Source organism: Chlamydotis macqueenii, chromosome 13, assembly GCF_036417535.1.
Source record: "Chlamydotis macqueenii isolate bChlMac1 chromosome 13, bChlMac1.mat, whole genome shotgun sequence".
Taxonomy (NCBI): Eukaryota; Metazoa; Chordata; class Aves; order Otidiformes; family Otididae; genus Chlamydotis; species Chlamydotis macqueenii.
This window is the reverse complement of record NC_141568.1, coordinates 17716686-17741756: the sequence shown is the minus strand read 5'-3', so window position 1 is coordinate 17741756 and position 25071 is coordinate 17716686. Positions and strand designations below refer to the sequence as shown.

General features: G+C 51.9%; 1 protein-coding gene across 1 annotated transcript; it reads left to right on the top strand.

Moving 5' to 3' along the window:
* The first annotated feature begins 17068 nt into the window (after positions 1–17068).
* IRX6 (iroquois homeobox 6) lies at positions 17069–20592 on the top strand. The gene is given in 7 exon segments (XM_086758264.1): positions 17069–17113; positions 18206–18451; positions 18697–18806; positions 19036–19343; positions 19465–19968; positions 20228–20324; positions 20529–20592. Coding segments are annotated over 7 exon segments (1374 nt in total).
* Positions 20593–25071: the final 4479 nt, after the last annotated feature.

The window sequence follows — 25071 nt, the reverse complement described above, 5'->3', positions numbered from 1 at the left end:
CTTATCCATTTTATGAAAAACACCAAACCTTTGTGAAATTCATTAAATAAGCATAAAAAATTCATTAAACAAGTGAATTGCATTCATGGCTGCTTTGATGCAAATGCCCTTTAAGCAAAGTAAAACTCCATATTGATTTAACCTTTCATGTTCTGATATTTCCATGTGGAGATATATATATATATAAATCTTTATTCAAGGAATGAAATTAAGTGCTGATCCCTTGATCTCCAGCCAGGGTGAGGTAGATTGGTCAATTTAAACAGTCACTGCTGATCAGCAAACAGCTGAGTCTGTATTAAAACAGAGCACTAGTATTTCTGTACATCTTTGCTGGCAAATAAAAACACATATAATATCTTGGGCCAAATCAATATGATGCCTGAAGTTTTCTCTGCAGCAGGAAGTCAAACATTGGCTAAGTCCTGCAGGACTAGTTATACCAAGGCCATGCTGGTCAAGCAAGAGGTAGAAGAGGTGCTCCTGAGTACCTGGTGAGGTTTAGCTGCTCATTCCTATTGCCCTGGTTCCTGCTGCAAACAGCACAGCTAACAAACCAGGGTCTGCCTGAGCCTACCACCCTGCACCAGCCGCACCAGGGAGCTGCCAGACTGCAGGATCAACTCCCTTTTCCTGGGGTTACTCTGCATGCCTCCATCCAGCAGCTGCAATATTCACTTCTCTCTCTTCCTACCATTAAACTCCACTGAAACCACGATCCTCTCCCAGTACTGATGGCAGCATGAAGAGTCAAAGAAATCACTAATCCCTAGTCCTAGTCACTCTCTTCTCTGTGTTTCCAATGCATTGTGCTACAGAGAACATAATCTGAAGGGGGGGGGGGGGGGGGGGGGGGGGAAACACAAAAAAAAGCTTCTGCAACAAATATACCTGCCTGCTACCCGAGATCCACATCTGATTAGACCTGGAATTGTCGTGGAATAAGAGCATTGTACTCCCACCATCCAAAAACACTCAATGAGAAGCAATCATTTCCTCCAAGACTTATAACAGTCTGACTGCAGCAAGCTAAGAAAAAGGCATCCGCTGTATTCTAAAGTAACCACAGTAAGAAAAGGCAATCAACGCGGATACATGAAGAAGAGCAACACACCGGCCCTAGAGCTCCCCAAGGCCAATATTTCAATGATGCCACTCCTGAACCACCTCCTCTACAGCCCTCCCGTGCTCCATTTTCCTTCTCAGGTGCCTCTCCTGTCCAATTCCTTCTCCCTCAGCTCATTTGGCTCCAAACTGAGCCAGAAATAACTCTATTTCCATTTCTAACCGTTTAAATTACAAACAATAATTTTTACACACCAAAACAGGTCTTTAATCCTCATATTTCCCTCCAAAGTATACCCAGACACCCTTATTTTCAGCAAGCCCAGCCAAACAAAACAAATCCAGTTTCTAGGATTTCCAGGAGTTAAAAATAAGCCCAAAAGTATTAAAATAAATTTCAAAAAGAAAAATCTTAGCCAGTATATTTAAAGTATCATCATTTTTTAAATTCTCCCCAATTTTTACCCAATGTCCCAGAAGATACAGCTTCAAAAAGACAGACATCTCAATTTCCTTTTTTAGAGAGAAAGAGAAAAGGAAGATAATTATTGAAAATAAGCTTTATAATAAAGGAGTTTCAGCCTTAATCACAGAACTGTGTGAGCCAGCATAGCAGAAGGCTGCTCCCAGTTCTGTCATCACAACAGTGAACGAAGACCAGTGAGATCACCACCACTTCCCACCTTTGTGCCTCCTGACACCCCCACTCAACCAAAACTGTTCCCCCACCCCCTAGAAGGGCATCTGTGACTGAAGAAGCCCACAACAGTACTTGAAGTCATTTAACTTCATCACGATCAGGTTTTAGTTTAGACCTGCCTTGACACCACTCACCCACAATAAGGCCCCCAGGGACCCTGCAGGCCCTTAAGCACCGACAGTCTCAGGAGGGCACATTTTCACCTACAGCAAGATTTTAAACTGGCTTTGTAATAATTAAAAAAAAAAGTGAGGGATAAAAGCCTTGGGAGCTTTTTTTCACTATTACTAATTTAACAGACAAACTATGTTTTATTGATAGTTCAAATAGTAAATTTGCCTTCCGTACACACTGCTGCTGATGCCCAAAATAAGACGTGCAAGAGGAGATAATCTTGTGCCCAAGGCTTTTTTAGGATAATACACAGCACAAGCTTGCAACAATTCAACCAAGACTCAGTAGAGCACCGCTCTGCAAGGGCTGCTCCGCGCCTTTCCGGATCAGAAGAGTGCCGAGCATTTCCGTGTGCGCTGCTGTCAGCCTCCCTGCTCAGGCGGGCGCAAACTCACACACATGTCAGTCCTGCAGGTTTATCCAGAAATTAGATTTTCATTTAAGAGAATCCCTGGCGTGACAGCACAGTGGCTTTTAAAATTTGGCTATGTGCCATTGGAAATGGAGGTATAGACTCCAGAGAGCCTGCAGCACAAACACAACTCATTCGTCTGGGGCAGTGTTACTCAGCAGGGATATAAAATTACGAGCATATATTTTGGGAAAAGTGTTATCCTTAAATTCTGCATGTGAGTGAGCAGATCTGGAGTGTCTCCAGGTCAGTGGGACAATTCCAGCTGAAAGTCCGACCTGGGATCTCTCAAGACCCCGACTTGCACCATGGCCATGCTGAAACATCACACCTCTGTCAAACAGGGACTTTGCCAGGGACACCAGTGGATCTCCCAACTGCACCCACTTCCGCCGTTCTTCTTTCCCAAGCACATGGTCCCAGCTCAGCTACCAGTGGGTAAGTTGTTGCAACTGCAAATAAACAGGGTGCTGTTAATCCACAACACAGCTTTTTGCAGCCTTTTCCTTGCATTTAAATCAGTTTCACTTGATGAAAAAAAAAAAAATAAGCCTTTTGTTTTAGCTAGGCTAACTAGTCAGTGATGTGTTTGGCTGGAAACCTGTTATGTTTTGCTACTTTATCATGTTGCTATTTCTATGTTCAAAGGCTAGTTAAATTATTTACGCTACACTTCATATATTGTGTACAACACTTGCCTTGACACAAACAGCAGCAACTGCAAAGCCAGTTTCCTTGAGCCGGTGCTTCAGATTAACAGAGGATGCTGTGCTTTGCAGGAACAACCCGTTCAAGGCCTCAGCTCTCACCCCTCCAAAAAAATCAAGAGCCACATGGACATGAATTGGCTTCAAAGTTTCACATAGCAATGTTGATTTAATTCTGGACGATATGACAAAACACAGAGTATAAAAGGAATAGACTGAGCGTTAGCTCAGTGCAAGAGCCTAGCTACATCAAAAATTCACTGTGAATGATAAATCGCTTTCAGCCAATAACACCCAGCGCTATTTTAAAATGTATATTATAGAACATGTACTTCAAGAGGCTCTCTGAATATTTCATTGTACCATCCCAATCACTTACACTGTGTGATATAAGTCTTATTGTAGTTGCACTCCCTTTTAAGGTACAGTTTGATTTCCTCCCTGTCTTGTTATTTATTTAATCATAACTCAGTTGAATTACCATTTCTTCACTCATCAGCAACCAAATTGGGCATAAGAGTCAAGAAGTCCCAAAAACTCTGGAAGTACTTCTGTGGCCAGACACCACACAAACCTCCTCAGAGATGACAGAAGCCCGAAACCACACTCTAGTGACCATCCTTAAGGATGCTAAGGGAGCACACGCACCTCCGATCTCGTCCTTCTGCAGTATCACCCAGCAATACTGAAAGGAAACACACGATGTGAGGGCAGGCAGTGTTGCAGCAGGGTGGCTTTCCTACACCCCCCCTTTTTTTTTTTTTTTTTTTTTTAAGATCCACTATGAATGATTTAGTACAGAAGAAGCCCTTACTGCTGCTCCTCCCTTGCAAAACAGCACCAACCTCCCTTCCAAACTGGAGGCTGTTTTTTCAGTGCCACCTCATTTTCTGCCACATTCCAGCTGGCTCTGGCATTCCCCCACTGAACTGATAGCCACAGACAGCAGCGCAGGCAATAAACTCAGCACAGACTCCAAGACAACACCAAGCGATGGTTATCTACGGCGGATGTGAGGGTGCCTCCCTGGGATGCCAGCGGAGAACAGCCTGGTGCTGTACAGACATGCAGAGCAGCACCGTTGTGGCCCAAGGAGTTCCCAGCTTTGCTCTCCCCTCGCTGTTTTCAATATACTGAAATACAGAAACTTGTACATAGAGCAGAATGGGGTCAAAGGCTGTAGGAGGAGATTATAAACAAAATCTTTTGGTATAAAATATTACTACTCTTTCCATATTGATTGGTGAATGCAGGTGCTGCTCTGTGCCTTACTGGATATTATTATTAAAATTCAGTTAAGAGGCATTTTCCTGAATCAGGTCAGGGCCTGAGTGTTCTCTCCAGTTCAAGCCTTGATATTGCACAGGTCTTGTGAATTGAGTCATAGATATCAAGAAGCATTACAAGTCAAATCAATATTTTATAGCCTGCACACAGATCGTAGTCTGGAACTCTATCAGCACACTGCTCTGAACAGAAGGATTTGCAGGAGCTAAAATAATTTACACTAATAAGGCACTGACCCATGCAGTCCTTAATGATTATGTAGCTGTGGCAATACTTTTTACCACTATTGAGTGGCTTGGAGTTGGGTTTTCTCCAGCAGAAAACGCTTACATCAGATTAAGGACATAAGCAGTAACCTAACCACAAGGCTCAGTTTTGTTCCATGTAAATTCATGCCAATTATGTATCTGCTAAATTAAGAAATGAGGTATTTAAAACAAAGAGGTTATAACAGAGCCACAAATACAAACAAACATCAGAGAAATTCTTAATTCCATTTCTTGCCTTGTTTGCTTATTGAAGTGCCATATGTTGCTGCAAGTGCTATGAAAATATCAGAAGATCATAATTATAAGGTTTGTTGAATTACGGAGTAAAGAAGCCACTTATTTACATTTAAATATGAACAGTTGTAATTGAAATGTCACATGCTTCTCTGTTCTTGAATCCAGAAAAATATTTATCTACCAACAGCTTGATGAGCTTTCAACAATGGCCTGGATTCATGAAAGGGACTGTTACTCACATCACACTCTGCTTTTATTTATTCCTCCCTTCTGATTTACGAACTCAAACAGTGGCTCCTGAAGCGCGCAGGTACCAATGTAGCGATGAAGACACTGCGATACATACAGGATCGTTACTAAGTTGGTGTTCAATAATTCTTTGACCTGTCAATATGAGAAGCCCCGCAATAGCTTTAGGAAATCAATTTTAAATTGACCTAATTGAACTGATGCAAAACCCAACTGTAGATGCATTTAAACTGATTAGCTCTTGTTAAAGTCCGATAGAAAGCAAACCCGAGTCAGGCTGATGTTGAGTACACACAGAAAGGGCTTACAAGAGTTTAAAATTAAAATTGCATTGGTTGATCCAGGCTCTGTTTAAGGGGAAAAGACATCTAGAGATAGCCCCAGTGAAAGCACCGCAGTCCCGGACAGATTCTGCTGTGCCAAACTCGCTTATGAATGAGACTTGAAGCTTGACCTTCCTTAAAACACTATCCACATCAGCAGAAAGCTGCTGAGAAGCTCAGTTCCACTAAGTTGAAAAGAAGAGCAAATGGCCAAACCAGAGGAAAGCACCTCACTGTGAGCAGCACACTGCTCTGACCCATGCGGGGAGCAATGTGCAGTTGGCCCTGGGAAGGCAGAAGCCAGCCTCCCTGCACACTCGTTCCTTAATGACTGACCATCACCTATCCTGGGAAAGGCTCTTCAGAAATATCTCTAAACCAGCAAAACTTGAGCCCCAACCTTCTCCAGGGAAGGCTAATGTCTCATTGCAGGAAGCCAGAAGCCCTGCTCCCCCTGTGGCATGCCTTAAATCCAGTATCTGTGGCCATCACAGACTGCAGGGAGAAGCTTGCAAGACTAAGAAGGCTATCAAATAAAAAGAGCTCCCAGACCTAATTTTTTCTAGGCCTAAATATTGTAATCTGTCTTGCATAACCTCAAAATACAGATTTTGCAAGTGATTTTTGCTGTCAAGTATTTCTTTTTTGTTAGATATCAGTAATTCCCATCATGCAAGGACTGAAGCTCGGGCCTTTCTTTTGTTGGTCTGTCTCCAAGAAGGCCATTCCACTGCACTGCGAGAAAGCCCAGGGGGATTGTACCAGCTGTTTAATAGCCACGCACTTCACCACCGAGTTAATGGTAAAGCTTTAAATTAACAGAAGCAGTTTTAGGCTAACCCTAAATGAATGGATTTCAGTCACCTGCTCTGCTTCCCTCTACCCAAACCACTTTCTGGTTTAACAGTTAAATGTACCAAGGCCTTTTTGGAAGACTTTGAGAAGAAATGAGACTGACTAGAGTTTAGTGAGAATGGGTAACATTTGCAGGGAAGCAGGAGAGGAGAAAGGAAAAGGTTTTGGGGCAGTCACAACTTGTATTCAACACTAATAGAACTCTTCCAAGTCATCCCATCAAACACCAGCAGAGGTGGGTCTGCGCCGGGCTGCGTCACTCTGTCTGTGGCAGAGCACACGCACCACAGCAGAGGGAACGGCTGATACCCCAGAGCGAGAACAGCATCTCCAAAGCAAAGGGTCAGTAAACAGCATAATGCAATGTGACAGTAACTTCATTTGTAAAATACACGCTAAAGCTATCAGGGCAAAAGTGTTAATAGCAAGGGCAATATTTGCATATTTACACCGACTCTAAGGCTCTGGTTCTAAATTGACCTAACAAGGTCTCTCATTGATGCAAACCGCAGCCAGCTCTGCTGTTAGGACAGCGCATGCTGCCCTGGGCCTTGGCTGCTCACCACACTGGATCACACAGCCTTCAACCGTGACATGGCAGAGAGACTTCCACTGCCGGGGCTTTGGGAACACAACTATAACATCACTGCGCATTAACAACTAAATCTGGTTTATAAAGGACACTAGGTTTTTATGTTTTCTGCATCTCTTTGGTGTCAAAGATCTTCCAGATAACCCTGTCACCCCTCATTCTCACAGCCCTAGCAGCACAGCTCTGCTTCCTCAGTGCATGACACAGATTAGGCTGGAAGAACAAATACAAGACAAATTAAAAACACAGAAGGAATACAACAACAGATTAAACTGATGCAGTCTTAAAATAAAGATGCCCATCCTTTGACAGCATAGAGATATTCTTCCCACACCAGTCTGAAGCATTCCTTGTGCAGTTCACTTGCTAGGCCTACAAACAGTATGGTTTGTTTCAAGTTTTTACGATTAATACTAGAGAGGCTGGTTGCATACAGTTTGTATGTGGTGCTTAGTCATTCAGAAGAGAATGAATTTAATATTTATTAAATAAAACAATATTCATATCATGGCACATGTTTAATTTAGCTTGCTACCGCCCAGGGCTTATTTGGCACACGTGACCAAACCAAAAGCACGGAAGAGACATAAGTCAACCACTGCAGTCGTGGCCCTACCCAGCCCCTAACTGGAGAGCCCCCAAACTGGTGAACCCCCATCCATGGAGAGCCACACAAGCAGACCCTGCACACGAGCAGTGAGCAGGAGGTGCCTGGCCAGGGCTGTGGGGGCAGATTTAACAGGGCTGTTTCCCACCTGTGCCCACAGCTGCGATGGCCGGGGTGCAGCCCCGCCTGCTCAGGGCCTCCCTCGCACTCCAGGTGAGGGAGGGAACCTGCTCTTCCCACAGAGAAACCCCCTAACAATTGGCCTTAGCACAGTGGAAGCAGGTTGCATAAATATTTAGGCTTAACAGGAGAGCATAGGTGAAACAATCTACAGGGCAACAGTTTTATTAAGCAATTTTACAGAGTAGAAGTCCACAGAAAGGCAGGAGGAGCACAAGCAGGCCGGGTGAGGGCCTCGCAGCCAGGCCGTTCCAGTGCTGCTGACTGCCCGCTGCATACTTACTCAGGCTTTTCCTAGCTCTGCATAATCAAAGAGGCACTGGGAATGGATGTAGAGGAACAGCCTTTGTCCATTATTTAGGATTCAGCCTTGCAGAGGCCTGTGCTATTACATGCAATTGAAAGTTTGGAGAGGCAGCACCTCTCGGGTCACCCCACCGCCCGGGCAAGGCACGCGGGCAGGCCCACCACTCACTGCAGCAGTAGCTGTTACAGCTAACTCATCTTTGATCTCAACAACAGCCACCAAAATATATACGAATGTCTCCTCCACCACTGCCACCAGTACAGATCACTGGTACTAAAGCCATCCACCCAAAAAACAGTACTTATTTTACAAAAGCAAGAAGACAAAACAATACAAACTAGCCACATTGCTCTAGCACTTCCCTGGTAGATATTAAAATACCAGACAACATCTTTATATTAAACTCTTCCTTGAAAATAATAAACATTGCAGATCCCCATTCCATCTTTTTTACATTTCAGTATTATTTGCTTCATTGCCCATTTACAAAACATGAAGAATTCATAGACGAATAATGGACTGAGAATAATGTGTGAGTATATATATATATATTTTAAAAATATATATATATAAAACCCAGCACAAGCTAAGAAGAATATAAATTCTTTGTAGGCACAGTAAGTGAATGACTAAAGTAATAAAATTATAATTTAAAAGTCAAACTGCTGCTGTTAAGTATCTAAAATCCTTTCCAGTGGCTCTGATGAGCAGTCATTATCCTGTTCCACAATAAAGCATGTCAGTTCATTGCCCACAGATCCTCCTCATGATATATAAATGAATTATTTTCTGGAGGTTTCCCCATTGTCTCCAGAGAATCTAGAAGTTAAATTTAGCTCCTGTATCCCCTCCAAGATGATAAGCTACCCCAGCTACACACCAGTGTGTGCCTTGACCAAGGGTGGAGGTAGCTCCTGCCTCTGCCACCAAACTATCCCACCTCCACCTTCCCACTCTGCAGTGCAGTCACCCACCCATCTCCCCACCACCCAGGACAGCCCTCAGCAAGCACTGCCTCTCCCAGACCCAGCACCAATGCAGCTGGAAGCCAGGAGCACAGCAGAGACACCATCAAGTTTCTTACCCACCACCAGCAGCCACACAGCTCCTGCGCCTGCTTCCAGCCATATTTCACCACAGCCACGCTCCTTCCTCCCACTCCAGGTGTAACACATCCACTTAATTAAGGCCTTACAGGAGCAGCTCTTCCCCCATCCTTAGAAGGAGCTGTAAGTGCTCCCACCGGTGGGCAATTTCCAATTAAAATGCCGGGAGAAGGGCTGGCTCCTAGACCCACCTGTGGCTGCAATCATCCGCCTCATAGCTGCCCTTTAGTATTATTTGTAAAATCTACATTGTTTATAAAGTGTGATGAATCCTCCAAAGCATATGTCTGAGGATTTTACTCAACCTCATGTGGGAGACCAGTTACTGACCCTCTCTCTTAGGTCCTCTCCTTTTTTTTTCTTTAACAGGGTATTTGAAGAGATGGTCTCCACCTGAGAGGTTTGTATGACCCAGGAACCCAAATCCCATTTTCAAAAGTACAGTAGGCCCCTGGCATGCAAATTCAATGGGCTTCCAGCAAATCTCACACCCTCAAATCACCTGTGGAATGAAGCCACCTCCATAGCAGGCTTGCTGAAAAATGTTATCCACAAGTTGTTTTTTTTAAAAAAAGTTCCTTGCTGATTTTTACTTCCTAGTAGAAATAATGGTGCCTCCTCATTTTGAAAGTCCATCGGTGAAAACACATACTCTTTTATGAGTTAAACTCTTTGGAATAACTTTTAAACAATAACTCAACTCCTCTGAAATTTCTTTCATGGGATTTAAGGTTTTTCCTGTATCAAATTATCTGGATTTCTCATGGATTATGCATTTCTCAAAAACTCGCTGTTTGCAGATTAAAGAAAGGACAGTTAGAAAGGACACAATAGAAAAAAAGATCAGTAAAGAAAAATATTTTAAACATTAATGATCAAGGGGGAAATGGAAACACATTAAAGGTAAATGTGAGAGCTTTTAAATATGTTATTAAAATTGATTTATAAATGAGACTCTTCTTTAACCAAGTGCTTTAGCCTTCACTACTTATTTCCTTCTGCTATCTCTCCAGGCACTGGTGTCACCACCCAAAGCCTATGGCATTAAGAAAAGATCCAGAAAATAATTATGCTGGCAACATCTATGGGCTGTTCAAACAGGAAAACATCAAGACTCTCAGCGAATGAGATGAGAAGTCAGCTATTTCCAGCTGCCGCAAAACCCCCGGCACATGCAGGACATCTGGCCCAGGCAGGGCTGGAGGCTTGGTGGCCTCGCTGGCTGGGACGCAGCCCGGCGTGCTCAGCAAACCCCACTGTGGGCGCAGCCGCCCCACAGGGGAACCAAGCAGGCAAGGGCGGGTGAAAGGAGGGACCAGGCAAGTCCACAAATGCAGACACTAATGATTTACAAAGGTGGAAAAAGCCATCTCCCATTTCTATCCTCCTCCTCTTCACCCTCCCTCTACATGGAAACCACGCTCGTGGCCAGCACGGCTGCGCACCGGGCCCAGCCAGGCTCTGAGAGCCGATCCATGCGCAGCAGAACCCAAAGCAGCATTTCCACGGAAAAGTGTCTGTGGGCTGATGGTGAAGGACTGGAGCAGCCCATCCTGTGCAGCCTGGACGTGAATCTTTATGCAGCGTATAATAGGCCGTAATTGCCTTGCTTCCTTCTGGACCCGATCTCAAGTTCAAATAAATTACCCCAGCAGACTGCATTTTCGGGATGTATCCTCTAGAGTTTTGCAGCTTCGAAAACGTTTCCAACGATGCACCACGCGACCAGGACAGCAGCCCACGCCTCACCGCTGCTGGCGTGTCAAAGCACACGGCGCTGCAGCCTCCCGAGCAGCGCGCGGCGGAGGGGGTATCACAAACCCAGCAGTGAGCTGGGTGAAGCCATCTGACTCCTGGTCACGTTTTATGAAAGGCCACAGCAGCAGATGCCTCTTGCACAAACCATCCAGTTAACATATCCAAACCTGTGGAAATTACCCTTGAAAGGAACAAAATTTGTGCATGATTTTGTGTAAATGGACAAAATGTGCTACTTTAACAAATTAGTCTCTGTCTAATTTTAGTTTAAATATGCAAAATGTTTTATTTTAAATCTGCTATCCATCATAAACCACAATAACATCATTGGTGAAAACTCCAAGCAGAACTATAAAACATCACTGAGAACTACAGATCTCGTGCGTTGGATTTTGTGGCGAGAATGGTCCATTCTGAGTGTCCTCATAAGATCCTTTTTATAGCATCTTATGAATCATCACATGATATCTTTAAATGGATGATCAATACTATATTTTCCCATAAAACGTTTGGTTTGAAATCCGATTTTAAGTGCATTAGAGTTTTTGTGCACTGAATGAGTGAGTGTCATAATAAATGGTCATCAAATATGAAAGAAATATAGCTTAGATTAATTGCCATATTTATTTATGAGTCTATAAAATACATTGTGAAAGTCCTGGCACATTTTTGGGATACCAGCTTGAACTTTCAAGAAAGTTAAAAGCATTAAACGAGACTGAAAGTAGATTTATTACTGGAATGTTTTTAATTGCAGTTTCTACCAGACACAGGTATTAGAATGGCTGTGCCCTTAATGGCCATGTCTCATGTGTTTTTTCTTTAAAAAATGATATACTTTCCATATTTTTATTGATTTTGTAAGATTTATTGTAGATTAGTGCTGCTTGTGTGTGAAATCACAAGTGGTCCCAGCTTCCCCAGAGTAGTGGGCTGCAGCTGGCCCTCGGCTGCAGCGGCCCCTCCCCGATGCCCCCCCAGCGCTCGGTACTGCCTCAAATACTGGTGGAAGGAAAGAGCAGAGAAAAACCTGAGTCACCTGAAGGAGAGCAGCAGAAGGGTCCTCTGAAAATTACCCAGCAGGTCCTGTCCTGCACTTATTTCTACAAATGCAAAATGGAGTTAATCCAGACAGGATCGGGAGGGGGAGTCAGGCTGCGCCCCGTCTTTACTCAGACGTTCGCTCACAAAGAGGCTCAAGGCCAACTGATTTGATGGGGCTGGGACGGTCTTGGGTTAAGTATTTTCTGGGATTTGGAATAAGCGATAAGCTCTCTGTGTTTCTAACAGACAACAAACACAACTGGGGTTTTGTAAATTACAAATTAAAGTAAATAAGGAAGCAGTCCTGCTATCCATGTTTAACAGGGCACATAAGCTGGTGATAATTCGTGGAAAATCAGATGCTGTTGCATGTAAGCAGCACGCTAATTAAAAAATAGATCCTGGAAATGACAGCAAGCGGACTAGATAATGGAATAACACTGTCATTCACTGCCACAGAACAAAAATGAGAAACTATACCTAAGGTGACATTAAAACCCTTCAGCTCGGCAGCCAAATGACTCCTTCACACCAGCTGCTCATCAGCTGAAACAAAGGCCATGAACGCACAGACACAGCTTGGTGGTTAACAGTACCTGGTGAGCCCAATATCCTGCTGAAGTCATGTCAAAACAGCAAGAGCTTTAAAAAAAAAAAAATTCAAAATTATTTCTATTCATTTTACTGGAGACCGAATCCACAGAGGGGTCAGCCTGAATGACAGCTGTGACATTGCCCTGACCCTGCCGCCATAAGTTAGCCCATACCTCAGCAAAGCACAAACAAGTCCTCAGAGGTGAAGTTCTCACGAGTTTTGTGTGGACGTTGCAGAAACTGGTTTTAGTGATGGCCCTAGATCCAAGGAAAAATCCCACCGAGCAGCATGGGGAAGATCCACGTCTAGCTTCCACTTGCTTGCGTGCCTCCAGGCACAGAACGGTCCAGATTAAAGCTTCGGGTCCAGCCACCCTCCAACTTCAGGAACACTCAAGCCCAACTGTTCATTTTACACCCATACCCTAACACTTAGTCACAGCAAGCACGGTGATGATTCAGCAAATCCATAGGTCAGTAGACAATGTGACAATGGGAGCCAAATGGAGCTGCTGGTCCTCGGAGAAGAGCAGGAGGGCGAGGGGGCAGGGTCAGGCCAGCGCAGAGGACTGTTAGGAAGAAGCAGCTCACTGTCAGGCGAAGGCAACCACGCAGAATGGGTGCTTAGGGTTCCCTGTGAATATTATTCTTATCCTTGTCTGTCTCTTACTTAATTTCCAGATGAAATTTGAAGTGGCTCTTATTTAGCTATCCACCTGAATGAGAGGCTCTGGAGAAGCAAGGGCCCACCTATGTATTTCTTTCACTTCGCAGAAACCAAAACCAGAGCGAAACTGTGCAGCTTTGTGGACTCACCAGCCTACACACATAACACTCTGGAAATCCACTGACAGCTTTTTGGATGCTCCCTTTCAGAAGACAAGTGTCCAAAGGCTATCCAAGTTATTCCAGACATATTTCAAAGGTGATCTAAAAAAAAAACCTACTTTCAGGTTTAACCTTCAGCTGCCAAGGGACCGCACGTTATCTCAGCAATTCCACCTCGTCCCCTAAATCAGGCTGTCCCCCACGAGTCACTGTGCCAATTCTCCCCTCTGTCCTGAGGACAGTTCTTTCAATTTTTTGCTTGTATGTTAAGCAATTAAAATGCTTTTTCTCCAACAAGATATTAATCTTAATATTGTCCTAATTTGTTTCGTCTTTCTCTGCCTCTCATGCAGAAATCAGTCTTGACAATAGCCACTGAGATAAGGACAGTAAGCAGCGAGCTTCACAATAAACCATCATATACACTATTTTAGTTTGTCAAAACAATTAGTGTTCATTTTGGCTTTATTCAGTTAAATCTGCAGTGACTGATCAGTATAAATTATGTATTAGGCTGCCCAGCTGTACTTGTTTATTCATGCATGGACTTGAAGAATTTTCATTTTCTCAGTACAAAAAAAGCAACAGCCAAAAAATCCCCCATATTCTAAAACATAAAGAGATTTTCTTCTCTGCCATATTTCTGCTACATGTTTTTGAAGCTGCTTTATTCTTACCCCTCTTAGAACCGTATTCTTCCTTTCCAGAAATGACAGTCCAACGCTTATTTCAATTAACCTATTATTTCATTCCCAGTTATCAGCAGCCGCATTTGCGTCGGTGGGAAGCGCATACTGTTACTTTCGCCCCTCGCGGTTACCTCCCGAGCAAAGCAGTATCAGAGCTAAACCAAATGATGTTGATTTTAAAAGCCTCAAAAATCGCATTGTCGGCTGCATTTGAACTCCTGCCTCGCTTCAAGAGGAGCTGCTCGCAGAAATGTTTACAGCTAAGCCTCACACTCCTCTCTTTCAAGAACAAAAGTCTGGGAATCAAGAGAGCTTGTTTTCTGGTTTTGCCCGTGTTTACAGTCGCCCAGTCCTCGCGAGGACAGCGGGGCAAAGGCAGTGTATGCCGTGGGGGTGGGATGACACACTTGTATGTGGGGAGAGAGATGACACAGATTTAGATAAAGAGAAAAATCTGCAGTGACCATGTTCAGCATCAGTGACGCTTCTCCAAGATGTGGTGTAGGAGCAGAACGGAAAGCTGGCTGTTGCAGGTGTCTCCTTGCGGTGACAAGAATGGCAAATCGTACACCGCTTCCCCAAAGCTGCCCTCCAAGAACCCGTTCACAGAAGGTTTTGTGCCAATATTTACAAACCACAGAAATATGTTTCAGCTTCTTTGACATGGTGAGTCAGTCGCTCGGTGATGGACTGACAGGGTGAGCGGCGGCAGTGCTCAGAAGAGCACAGAGACAGAGTTTGTGACCTCCTGAAGAGCTGGGGAGCAAGGTAGAACTTGTATTTGCTAATGGGAACGCCATTTAATATCCCAGCTGGCATGGGTTATTTAAAAGGGTCGCCTGGCTGGCTCTTGGGCATGTGGAGAACAAAGCACGCTACAGAAACATCTCCGTAGGGCAGAGTGCCGTAGGAGGAGAGAGCTGGGTTGCGGAAGGCCACCTCTCAAAGCCGGGTTCAGCTAAACGCACCTGGCAGGCAATAGACGCGCTTCCACGTCGGGGGCGCACGGTAAGGACTGGCAGACACCCCGCTTGCACTGATCTGCGGTGTGTCTGTTATAAAAGCACTGTCGCGCAGGGAATTCTGTCCCGCTTCCGCGGCCGCTATGCTCCGCACGCCGCCGAGGAGTGGGAGAGCCCGGCCCGCACCCCGCCCGCACCCCGCCCGCACCAGCTCCCGCGCAGGCAGGACGCGCGCGCCGCTGCCCTTGCCGTTTCTTTCAGCAAATAAGAAATGTTCTGGTGAAAAAGCCTAAATTTTGCTGAATTAAGTGCTTTAGAACAAGTGGGTTTATTACTTTATAATTACCATAATTTCCCCCATAGGGATTCTGGCAATTAAATAATTAGCAGTAATGTTACCCAAAGGTGTTCTTTAATGAATTTTCTTAAGTTATTGCCCCCGCTTAACGACAACGGAGACGGCTCCGTGTCACGCCGCCCGAGCGCTCCCTCTCGTGCGGCTGCGGGCTGTCAAGGGCTGTGTCCCCGCACCCCGGGGTGCGGGCCGGCCGGCTCGGTGCGGCGGGGCGAACACGGCTCCGCGCCGCGGCTCCCCTCCGCGCCCGGCCCCGCGGGCACGCTCCGCTGCCCCGACTGCGCGGACAGCCCGCTCCCGGCCCCTCCACCGGGAGAAACCCCGCGAGTGCCCTGCGCCGGCAAGGTTGGCCGCGCCCCGGGGACCCCGGCGGGGCGCACGGCGGGGAGCAGCGGCCGGGCGGGCGCGCACGGCTGGCGGCTCGGCAGCGCCACCCCTCGGGGAGTGGGGCGACGGCGGCGGGGCCGCGCAGGTGCATGGGGGCTGCGGGCCGCCCCCGCGGGCACGGCCTGCCCGGCGAGCCGCCCCGGGCGGGGGAGAGTTCTTTTTCTTTTTTTCTTTTTTTCTTTTTTTTTTTTTAATTGCCACCGGCAGGATACTGCGCCCGGCCGAACCCGAGAGTGCCGCGGCAGCCCCCGCCGCAGGGGTTCGGGGTGGAGGGGAGGGGTGGGAAATCCCCATTTACCCCCCGGGGGTCTCGCCTCGAAGGCAAATCCGCAGTATGTAAGCCGCCGGTTAAACGCGGGCATTTCCATTTGTTAATTGATGCAATTACGCTGCAGCGGCAATGGGCCGGCCGGGCTGCAGGCAGCCATCCATCACCTCCCCACCGCCCCGCCGACGGCGCCGGTTCGGGTCCCGGAGAGGAGACCGGCGGCCCCGTTAGGGCGGGCGGCTGCGGGCTCCCGGCCCTGCCCGCGCAGGCAGAGCAACACCCCGTGCGGGGCGAGCCCTGACCCCGGGCCGCCGCCGGGGGCAGGGGAGCCCCGTTAACCGGTTCCGTTGCAAGAGCGGTGCCGTGCTGTGCGGCAGAGCCCGGCCTCCAGCCGGGGGCGACGGGAAGGACCGGGAGGGGCTGCGGCGGCCCCGAGCGCTCCCGCCGCGGGTGCGGCCACCACCGCAGGGAGGGGGGCACGGGTGGGTGCCGTGATTTCCCCCTTTTGTTTTTGTTTACTCCTCAAGTCAGATCCGGACTGCGCTTCACGGAGCGCGGGAGGGGCCGGGGGCCCGCACCGCCCGCTCCCGCAGCCGGCAGGCAGCGCGGCGCGAGCGGGCGCGGGGCGCTGCCCGCGCCTGCCGGCACGGCTGTGACGTCACGCGGCTCCTCGCCCACCGGGGCCGCGGAGCCCTATAGAGCGGAAAATAACAGCGAGCCGGCTCCCCGTCTTGCAAGCCCGACGTGATTTCCACCCCCCCCCCTTTTGCTAAAGCCCCTTCGCACTTCAACTCTCTATACATGTGGGGTGGCTTCTTAAACTCTCTCCATACAAACATATTTATTCAGAGCGATGGGAAGTGGGGGGTAGCCTATTTTTTTAATCCAGGCACCAACCGCCCCCCCCTCACCCCTACCCCCCGCCTCAGATGTCTGGCTGCTTTTCTTAAGTGCAATCATCTATAACTGAGCCGGGGGGGGGGGGGGGGGGATAAAAAAAAAAAAGCCATACGTGGAAATGTGTGTGTGAGAAGGTGCATCCTGAAGCAGGGTTTAGTTACAATCGATCTTGGGGGGAAAATATTGCCTATGGTCCAAAAATAAGGAGCAACTATGTCCTTCTCCCAGTTCGGATACCCCTACAGCACCACCGCACAGGTAAGGCGAGTGAGCAGCACTCACTTTTGTTCAGATTCCGCTGCTGCTGTCCAGATGTCTTGTTCCCCCTCCCTTTTTTTCTTCCCTCTCCCTTACTTAGAGTTTTTTTTTAAAAGGGCACATCTGGAGCCCTTTTTTAAAAAATGTGCGTGTGTGTTTATGTCTCGTTTGTGTTGTGTTAGGCTTAAACAAATAACTCAGCGTGCACAGCAAAGGCGTTTAGGAAACCGGTAATTCCCCGTTCCCTCCCCCTTCCACCGTTCAGTTTTAAGTGCAACAAACAAATAAATACATAAAGCCCGGCCGCGCACGGTGGCCCAGCCCGCGGAGCTGCCCCCGGGCCCCGCGGAAGGTGCGCGGGTGCGGCAACCGGCGCTCGGCGGGCTCGGGGTTTCGCTGCCGCTTCTGCGGAGCCGGGCTCTGCCGGTTTCTCCACCCTTCCTCCCCGCCTCGGTCCTTTTCCCGTGTTTTCTTAGGATCTGTCGGGAGGTTTTTTCCTCCCTCCCGATACGATTTCCGAAGGACACCCCCCACCCACACCCAGGCACCCGGCAGTAACTAAGTCGTCGCTATACCGTACCTCGACTCACGATTTATTTGGATGGAATTATTTATACACCGTAATCACTGCAAGATGTGCCTCCCTGGCTTGGGAAGTTAGCTGTCCCCTTGAACTTATTGAAATCAAATGCCTTCGATTGCGTTAGCTGACATCTTTACCGCTTTATCTATTGTCGAATTAACTGTAATCGCAACTTCTTGCTTTTAAATCAATGCAAACGGAGCGGGCGGGGGCGGGAAGGAAGAAGCCGGACGCATCTTTTGCCGTTTTCGAGACCAATTATTTCCTTAAAGTTTTGCCTGCTTGATTAATCGTGCCCCCTTCCCAAAGGCTCCCGCTTCCCACTCCGTTGCTTTCCCGGTTTCTATAATTAGTTGCTTCAGCCCGGGCTCCCTATCCCCCCCTCCTCACCCCCCCACCCCCCACCCCTCCCCGCACACACAAGACGCGCACACGCTTCTAAATTCCCCCGACGGGGCTGCCTCGACAGTCACTCGGCGCCGTCCCGCTCCCTCCTCTCCTCTCCGCAGTTCTTCGTCCCCGCCAGCCCCAGCACGACCTGCTGCGAGGCCGCCCCCCGCCCCGTGCCGGATGCCTCCTCGGCGCCGGCCGCCGCCTCCCTGTGCTGCGCCCCGTACGAGAGCCGGCTGCTGGCGCCCGGCCGCCCCGAGCTCAATGCGGCGCTGGGAATGTACGGCGCCCCGTACGCCGCCGGCCAGGGCTACGGCAACTACCTGCCCTACAGCGCCGAGCCCGCCGCACTCTACACCGCGCTGGTGAGTGCCCGCCCGCCCGGACACCGCACCGGACGGGGGAGGGGGGAGGAGAGGCGGCGAACTTGGCGGTCAGCAACCGGTGGCCGGGTGGAGGGCTCGGGGGAGGACGTGGGACCGGCGCCGTCCCGGCCGGGGGGGGGGGGGGTGCGGGGGGGAGCGAAGGGACGCGGCGGCGGGGGGACCGGGGGAGTAGCGGCGGGGTTCCCCCCGCTGCTCGACGCCAAAAGCTGCCGCTTCCCTTGCAGAACCCCCAGTACGAACTCAAGGAGGGCGCCGGCTCGCTGCACTCGGGGATCGCGCAGCCCGCTGCCTACTACTCCTACGATCACTCCCTGGGGCAGTACCAGTACGAGAGGTAAAACCCCTTTGATCGGCGCCCTGCGGGGCGGCGGCCGACATCAAACGGCGGGGGGCGGGGGGGCTCCGACCTGACAAACCTCGTACGAAACAAACGAGGCGCCCCGGGAGCGCCAGGCAGCTAAAACCCAACTGGCAGGCGGGCGGGTGGGCAGGGCTGGGCCGGGGGGCTCCCATCGCACCCCCCCCCCCGCCCCCGCACCCCCTTCCTAACCATCTCCCGGCAGGTACGGGACGGTGGATTTCAGTGGCTCGGCCAGACGCAAAAACGCAACGCGAGAGACAACGAGCACCCTCAAGACCTGGTTGTACGAGCACCGCAAAAACCCCTACCCCACCAAAGGAGAGAAAATCATGCTGGCCATCATCACCAAAATGACCCTGACGCAAGTGTCCACTTGGTTTGCTAACGCCAGACGCAGGCTCAAGAAAGAAAACAAAATGACTTGGTCTCCCAAGAACAAAGCGGGGGAAGAGAGGAAAGGAGAAACCCCGCGGGAAGAGGAGGAGTACGGCACGGAGGGCGAAGGCCGAGGTATGCGGGAGAGGCAGGATGGGCGCCTAGAAGTAGTTCGAGGTGGCGGCCCAGTGCGCACCCCCCCCCAGCTCCCTGCACCCGCACTAAGGCCCCGCCACCCCGCTCTCTGTCCAAGCAGAGCAGAAGAGTTGCAAGGAGGACAAGGAGCTGCGGTTCAGCGACCTGGACGACCTGGAGGAGGAGGAAGAGGAGGAGGAGGAGGAGGCGGGGAAGCCGGAGAAGGGCCGGGCCAGCTCCCTGCAAGAAGCCCCCGGCCTGGGCGCGACAGTGCCCGAGGCCCCGCGCAGCGACTGCAGCCTGCCCGGTCCCTTCCGCGCCTTTCCCTGCGCCAAGGCCCCCGCCACGGACTTCGCCCTCGCCGCCCTGCCCGGCCCGCCGCCGCCCTACGCGCCCGCGGAGAAACCGCGCATCTGGTCGCTGGCGCGCACGGCCGGGGCCAGCGCGGCGCGCAGGGGCAGCCCCGAGGGCCGGGGCGTGGAGGCGGGGGGCGGCACGGCGGGGGAGCTGCCCCTGCCCGCCAAGGCCTTCCGGAGCTCCGCTTTCAACCTGCAGCCGCTCCAGCGGAGCTGCGCGTCCCACCGCGGCCTGGGGGAGCCGTGCCAGTACGCGGCGGCGGGCGAAGGTACCCGCGGCGGTGGGGCCGCGGGGACGGGGAGGGTGGACCGCGGGCCGGGCCGGGACGCAGGGTGCGGCGTGAGCCCGCCTCGGCGCTGACCCCCACGCCCCGCCGGGCCCAGGCGTGGGGCGGGCTGCGGCCGGGGCTCCCCCCCCCACCTCCCCGGCGGTGCGGACGCCGAGGCTGCCCTGCTCGAGGGGAGCGGGCAGGGGAAGGGCGGCGGGGGCCGGACCGGGCCCGCGGCGAGCCGCTTGTGTCTGTGCAGGCTTCGGGCGGGGCGGCCCGGGAGGCGCCGAGGCGGGCGGGAGCTGCCTGGACAGGCTGCGGACGGCGTTCCGGCCGGTGCTGCGGCGCTGAGGTAGGTGACGGGCCGGCCGCCGGGGCCGACCTCGCACCGAGCGTAACCCCGGCCCCGGGACAGCCGAGTGGCCCCGGCCTGCGAGCGCAGCGCCGGGGTCACCGCCCTGCCCCTCCCGCTCCCGGAACCGCTGTCCAGGCAGGACAGCACCCCCGTCACCCCCGGGGGGCGGTCGGCAAACGCTCATCACTGCTTCTCCCTCTCGCAGGGCCGCCCGCCCCTTCCTGAGCGCTGGCGACGGGGCTCCGGCTGCAGCGAGGCTCTCGGCTTGAGACAACGAAAGAAACGGCTCCCCAGCCCGGCGATGGCCTCCCCGCCCCGCAGCCGTCGCCCGCGGCTCCGCCGGCCCTGCCTTCACCGGGAGGCGGCCGGCCCGCCGCAGCGTGCTGCTCGCCTGCGGCCCGAGCGGAGTGGCCGCGCCCGCGGGACCGGCGCCCCCCTCCCCTGCCCCGCCGTTTGCTCAACACCCGTCAGTAGCGCCTTCGCCAAAAAAAGAAAAAAAAGATTAATCTTTTCTCCCCCACCCTCCCATCGTGGTTTGTTTTTACTTTTCCTCCCCTCAGCACCGTGCCCTGCCAAGGTGCGGTTGTAGGCGGTTGCCCCGCGCCGTCCCAAGGAGGAGGAGGAGGAGGAGGAAGAGCGGTGCAGCTTACACTGGGCCGTTTATTTCCCGTCGCTGTACATAGATACCGCTGAAAGTATTTTCCAGAGTCTCTAATTAACACGGATGAGCGGGACACCGCGAAGCCGTCCCATGACCCCGGCAGCGCTTCGGGCACGGCCAGGGCACCGCGGGCAGCGGAGCAGGGTGATGTTAGCGGGTCAGCGCCGTCGGTCAGCAAAAAGAGCAGTGCTGCACTTTACAGGACAGACGAGAAAGGGAAACCATATCTCTGCATTATTTCTGTTTAATTAAAAGTGTCATCAAACACTTTGTGTTCAGACTAATAAACCAAGCAGGGATGAGGAAAGAATGTTTCTTTGTTCCCGTCTCTAGAAGCAGTGACAATAATTTAAATTAATAACTGTGGTAATTAAGAGGTCACCTATAGATCAACCCGATACCTGCTATTTCCAAGTTCACCAGGGTCAACATTTACATTAAGTCATTTGTGGTCAATAGAGTCCAATGAATTCTGCCTTAATAAATCAGGGAAATCAATCTTGAATATCGAGTACACTTCTATATGTTTACCAAAGGCCACTAAGGCGAGTGGGGCTGCAGAAATGGGAGTCCTCCAGGTTTCCCACCGGAGAAGGGGCTCGTGGGGGACGGGAGAGGCCGCAGCTCAACGCAGGGAGAGGTGGCCGGGCCGCCCTGGCCGCTACCGGGCTGCGGGGCACCTTTGTCGGGGCCAGGGCGGGGGGTGTCACTGTACAGGAGGGGCACCCGGTAACGGAGCGGCCGGGAGCGGGACAGGGCCCACTGGAGGCCCCGCCGCAGCCACCCGCCCACGGGGCCTTTTCTGCGCCGCGGAACAGCCGCGGGTATGCGGCGGCGCAGCAGCCACAGTCTGGCTGCGGTGACCCGCAGCTCAGAGCACGGGAAATTAAGCTGCGAAAAGATAAACATTATTTCAAGTCGGATTTGAAGGATTAGGACTTGTAATAAAGAGCATTAGGCCTTTTCGAAAGGTTCTCGCAAGGCAACTTTTCCTCCCCTCCTCTCCCACCGGAGCGGACAGGTGATCCCTGCCCTGGGAACAAAGCGCAGGTTCCCCACGCGTGTTCTCCCCGCCGGCCCGCCCTGGGGAGCGACCCGACCCGTCCCGCCGCTGCCGTCTGCCCGGCGGCTTTGGAAGCGGCTCCCGGGAAGGCAGCTCCGCGGCGGCCTCGTGGGCTGCCCACGGGGGGCGGCACCTTCCCGAGCTGTCGGCCTCCACGGGCGCGGGCAGCAGCCGCGCAGCCCCCGGGGTGGCCAGTGGGGCGGGTGCGGGCTCGGGGTCTTTTCAAGGCGGGCACGAAAGTAACCTCCAGGGAGTCTTAAGACTTTTATTTTTTATTTATTACTTTTCCTCCCCTCTTATTAAAGGTCAAGCGAGAGAGATGCAGATTATCCCGCCCGCCCAGGACTCCCCTGCAATCTGTCACGCCGGCAAGATATGTATCCCAAATCTCTCAAAATATAATCTCCGGGAATCATATTCCGAATACTGTTTTGATTAAAAACCAGAGCGGGGATTGACGGAGAACGAACACCGGGAGCGCCCAGGCACAGAGCGACAATAATGGGCTCGCCCGGGTGCCACCGGGACAAATTCAGCCCCTCCAATGCCGTAACAAACCGGTTTGAACCGTCTTCTGGCCGGGCTTCGCTACGGGTTCCGGCAAGTGCAGGCGGGTTGGCCGGGGCAGCCCGGCTCCTGCGGGGCGGTTCGGGGAGATGGGGCCGGGGCCGGACCCCCCGGTCGGTGCGAGGCCCCCGGGCCCGCCGCAGCACCCAGCATCCCCTGCCCGGGCGAGGCTGAGGTGCAGACCCCACTCCCCCCGGGCCGGCGAGGTTGAGGGGCCGCCGGAAAGCAGCACCCCCACCCCCCTCTGCCGCCCCATTTCGTTATTGAGGCCGGGTCTCCCCCTTCCCCTCGCCCCGCTCGGACGCGCCTGGCACCGGTTGCGTGTCCCCCCCGCCCCCGCCGGGCAGCACCGCATCGCCCCCCAATTAGCGGGGACAGGGACGGGGCAGGCGGAGCGGTGGATCGGCGCGTCCCCCGCTGGGGTGGGAAGTTTCTAAAACAAAGTGGCCGGGTACCGGTCCCGGGCGGGGGCGGCGGGGCAGCCCACACTCCGCTGCGCCCGCTCAAAGGCAGCGCGACCGCAGCCCCGCCGCCGCGCTCGCTAATGAAGTTTTGTCAAAGGCAATTACGGGCTCGGCGGGGGCAGGAGGCCGCGATGAAAAGGCGGCTTTGTGCTGCCGAGACGGCGCGGTCCCCTTCCCCCCCGCCCCGGCCACCCCCGGCCCTTCCGGCGCCCCTGCGCTGACCCCCGGCCCGGCCCCGCTCCCCGCGGGGGCTGCGGCCCCGCTGCCCGGCCCCCAGGTAACGCGGAGCCGGGCCAGTGCCCGCAACGAGCCTCCCGCAGCCGGAGCTTATCAGCCCGATACCCCGGAAAGCGGAGGGCTGGGCTAAGGGGCATCCCCCAGCCCCCCGCGCAACACCGCACACTTTGGAGTGAGGGGTTTCTGCCCCCTCTTCCCTCCCCGGACTGGCTGCTGCAACGCATTCCTGCTTGAACGCTGTTGCGTTCAGCAAATGGGAAAATACACTGGGAAACTGGCCACTGAGATGGGAAAACCCGTGTAAACGTACGCTACAGACATGAAATGGGGGTGTCGGACTGTGGCTGCCTTCAGCTGGGCAGAGAGGACGTGTGGAAGAGCTGGACCAGAACCATCTTTCATCACCTTCCCCGTGCTCCCAGCACCACTGCTGTCCTCCCATCTCCGGTCCTCGGTCACCTGCTCCCAGCACTTCACCTCTCTCCCATCCCCAGCCCAGGACGGGCGGCAGAGAACACACTGGTTCTGCTGGTGAGCACGGGGAACCCTTTGGGAGTCAGGAGGTCTGGATAACACAAGTAACCCCCAGATCCGTGCTTCCAGCCTTTTGAAGCACAACCCCTCCTTTCAGGAACACAGGAGACAGGAAACCTTCCTTTATTCCTGCACCAGCACATAAGGAGAGTGGCTGTGACACTAGGAGCCCTCACCCCCAGCTGGCTGGGACCTGTCTGTCCCCTCAAACAGATGTCCTGTCCCCATACGGGTTTCCCATCCTGCATGATTTGTACTGGCCGTGCAGCAGCAAAAGCTTTGGAGATCCCTCCTCAAAGGTGGCTACAGCAGAAGTTTTAGCACGGTGTGGCTATCAAGGTTACGGAGCAATGGGTTGGAGCAATTAGTTCAAAATGATCTCAAAAGCCGCACAAGCGTCTCTCCAGGCCAGGTGTCATTTCAGGATCAAAGCATCTGTTAGGGGAAAATAATTTTTGCCATTGTATTGCCTTTTTTTTTTTTTTTTACCTACTGTTCATCTGAAAACAAATTACAGGCCAGAACAGGTGGATAACATTCTGGAATGATTTAATGATTTATTTAATCTGGATTCTCTTTCAATCTACTTAGCAGGATGAATACTTTTTTTTTTTTTTTTAGCCTGAATCCAAAAGCTGGGCTTTTCATCTAAAGAAGAGAACATACCCTAATACACCGCTCTGCTGCTGCCAAGGTGTACTTCCCACCGCCGTCAGCAACCCAGCAGTAACGTCTGCCCTGCTGAAGGGCCTGAGGGGAAAAACCAAGCAGAAGATTTTCATTTTCTTTTCTTCCTTGCCAGCTTCCTAGTGCTTCAGATGTTATGGGCCCTTCCTGGGACAATATCTGGGTAATAAAATAACTGGTTATAACATTCATTCACTGCTCCTTAAATCTTAACGTGCATGGGTTTAAGAACTAAGGCAACTGCTCTCTGGCTTTCCCTCTCGTTCGGACAGTTTTGTGTACCGCTGATTGGCACAGTAAGCGGGGCGGTGGAGGCTGAATGGACACGAGAGATCTGCTGCAGACACCTGTGGCCCCGCTGACACGGGACAAGGCCAGGAGAGATTCCTTCAGGCACATTCACCCAAGGCTGGCACTCTGTTCCTCAGCGAGCAGACCCTAGCACGAGACTTTCCTTCTTGAGTAGACACATGGTTTCTCTACACAAACCACGCGAGGTGCGGTGGTAAGCATTGGGTTAGGTGCTCAAGGAATC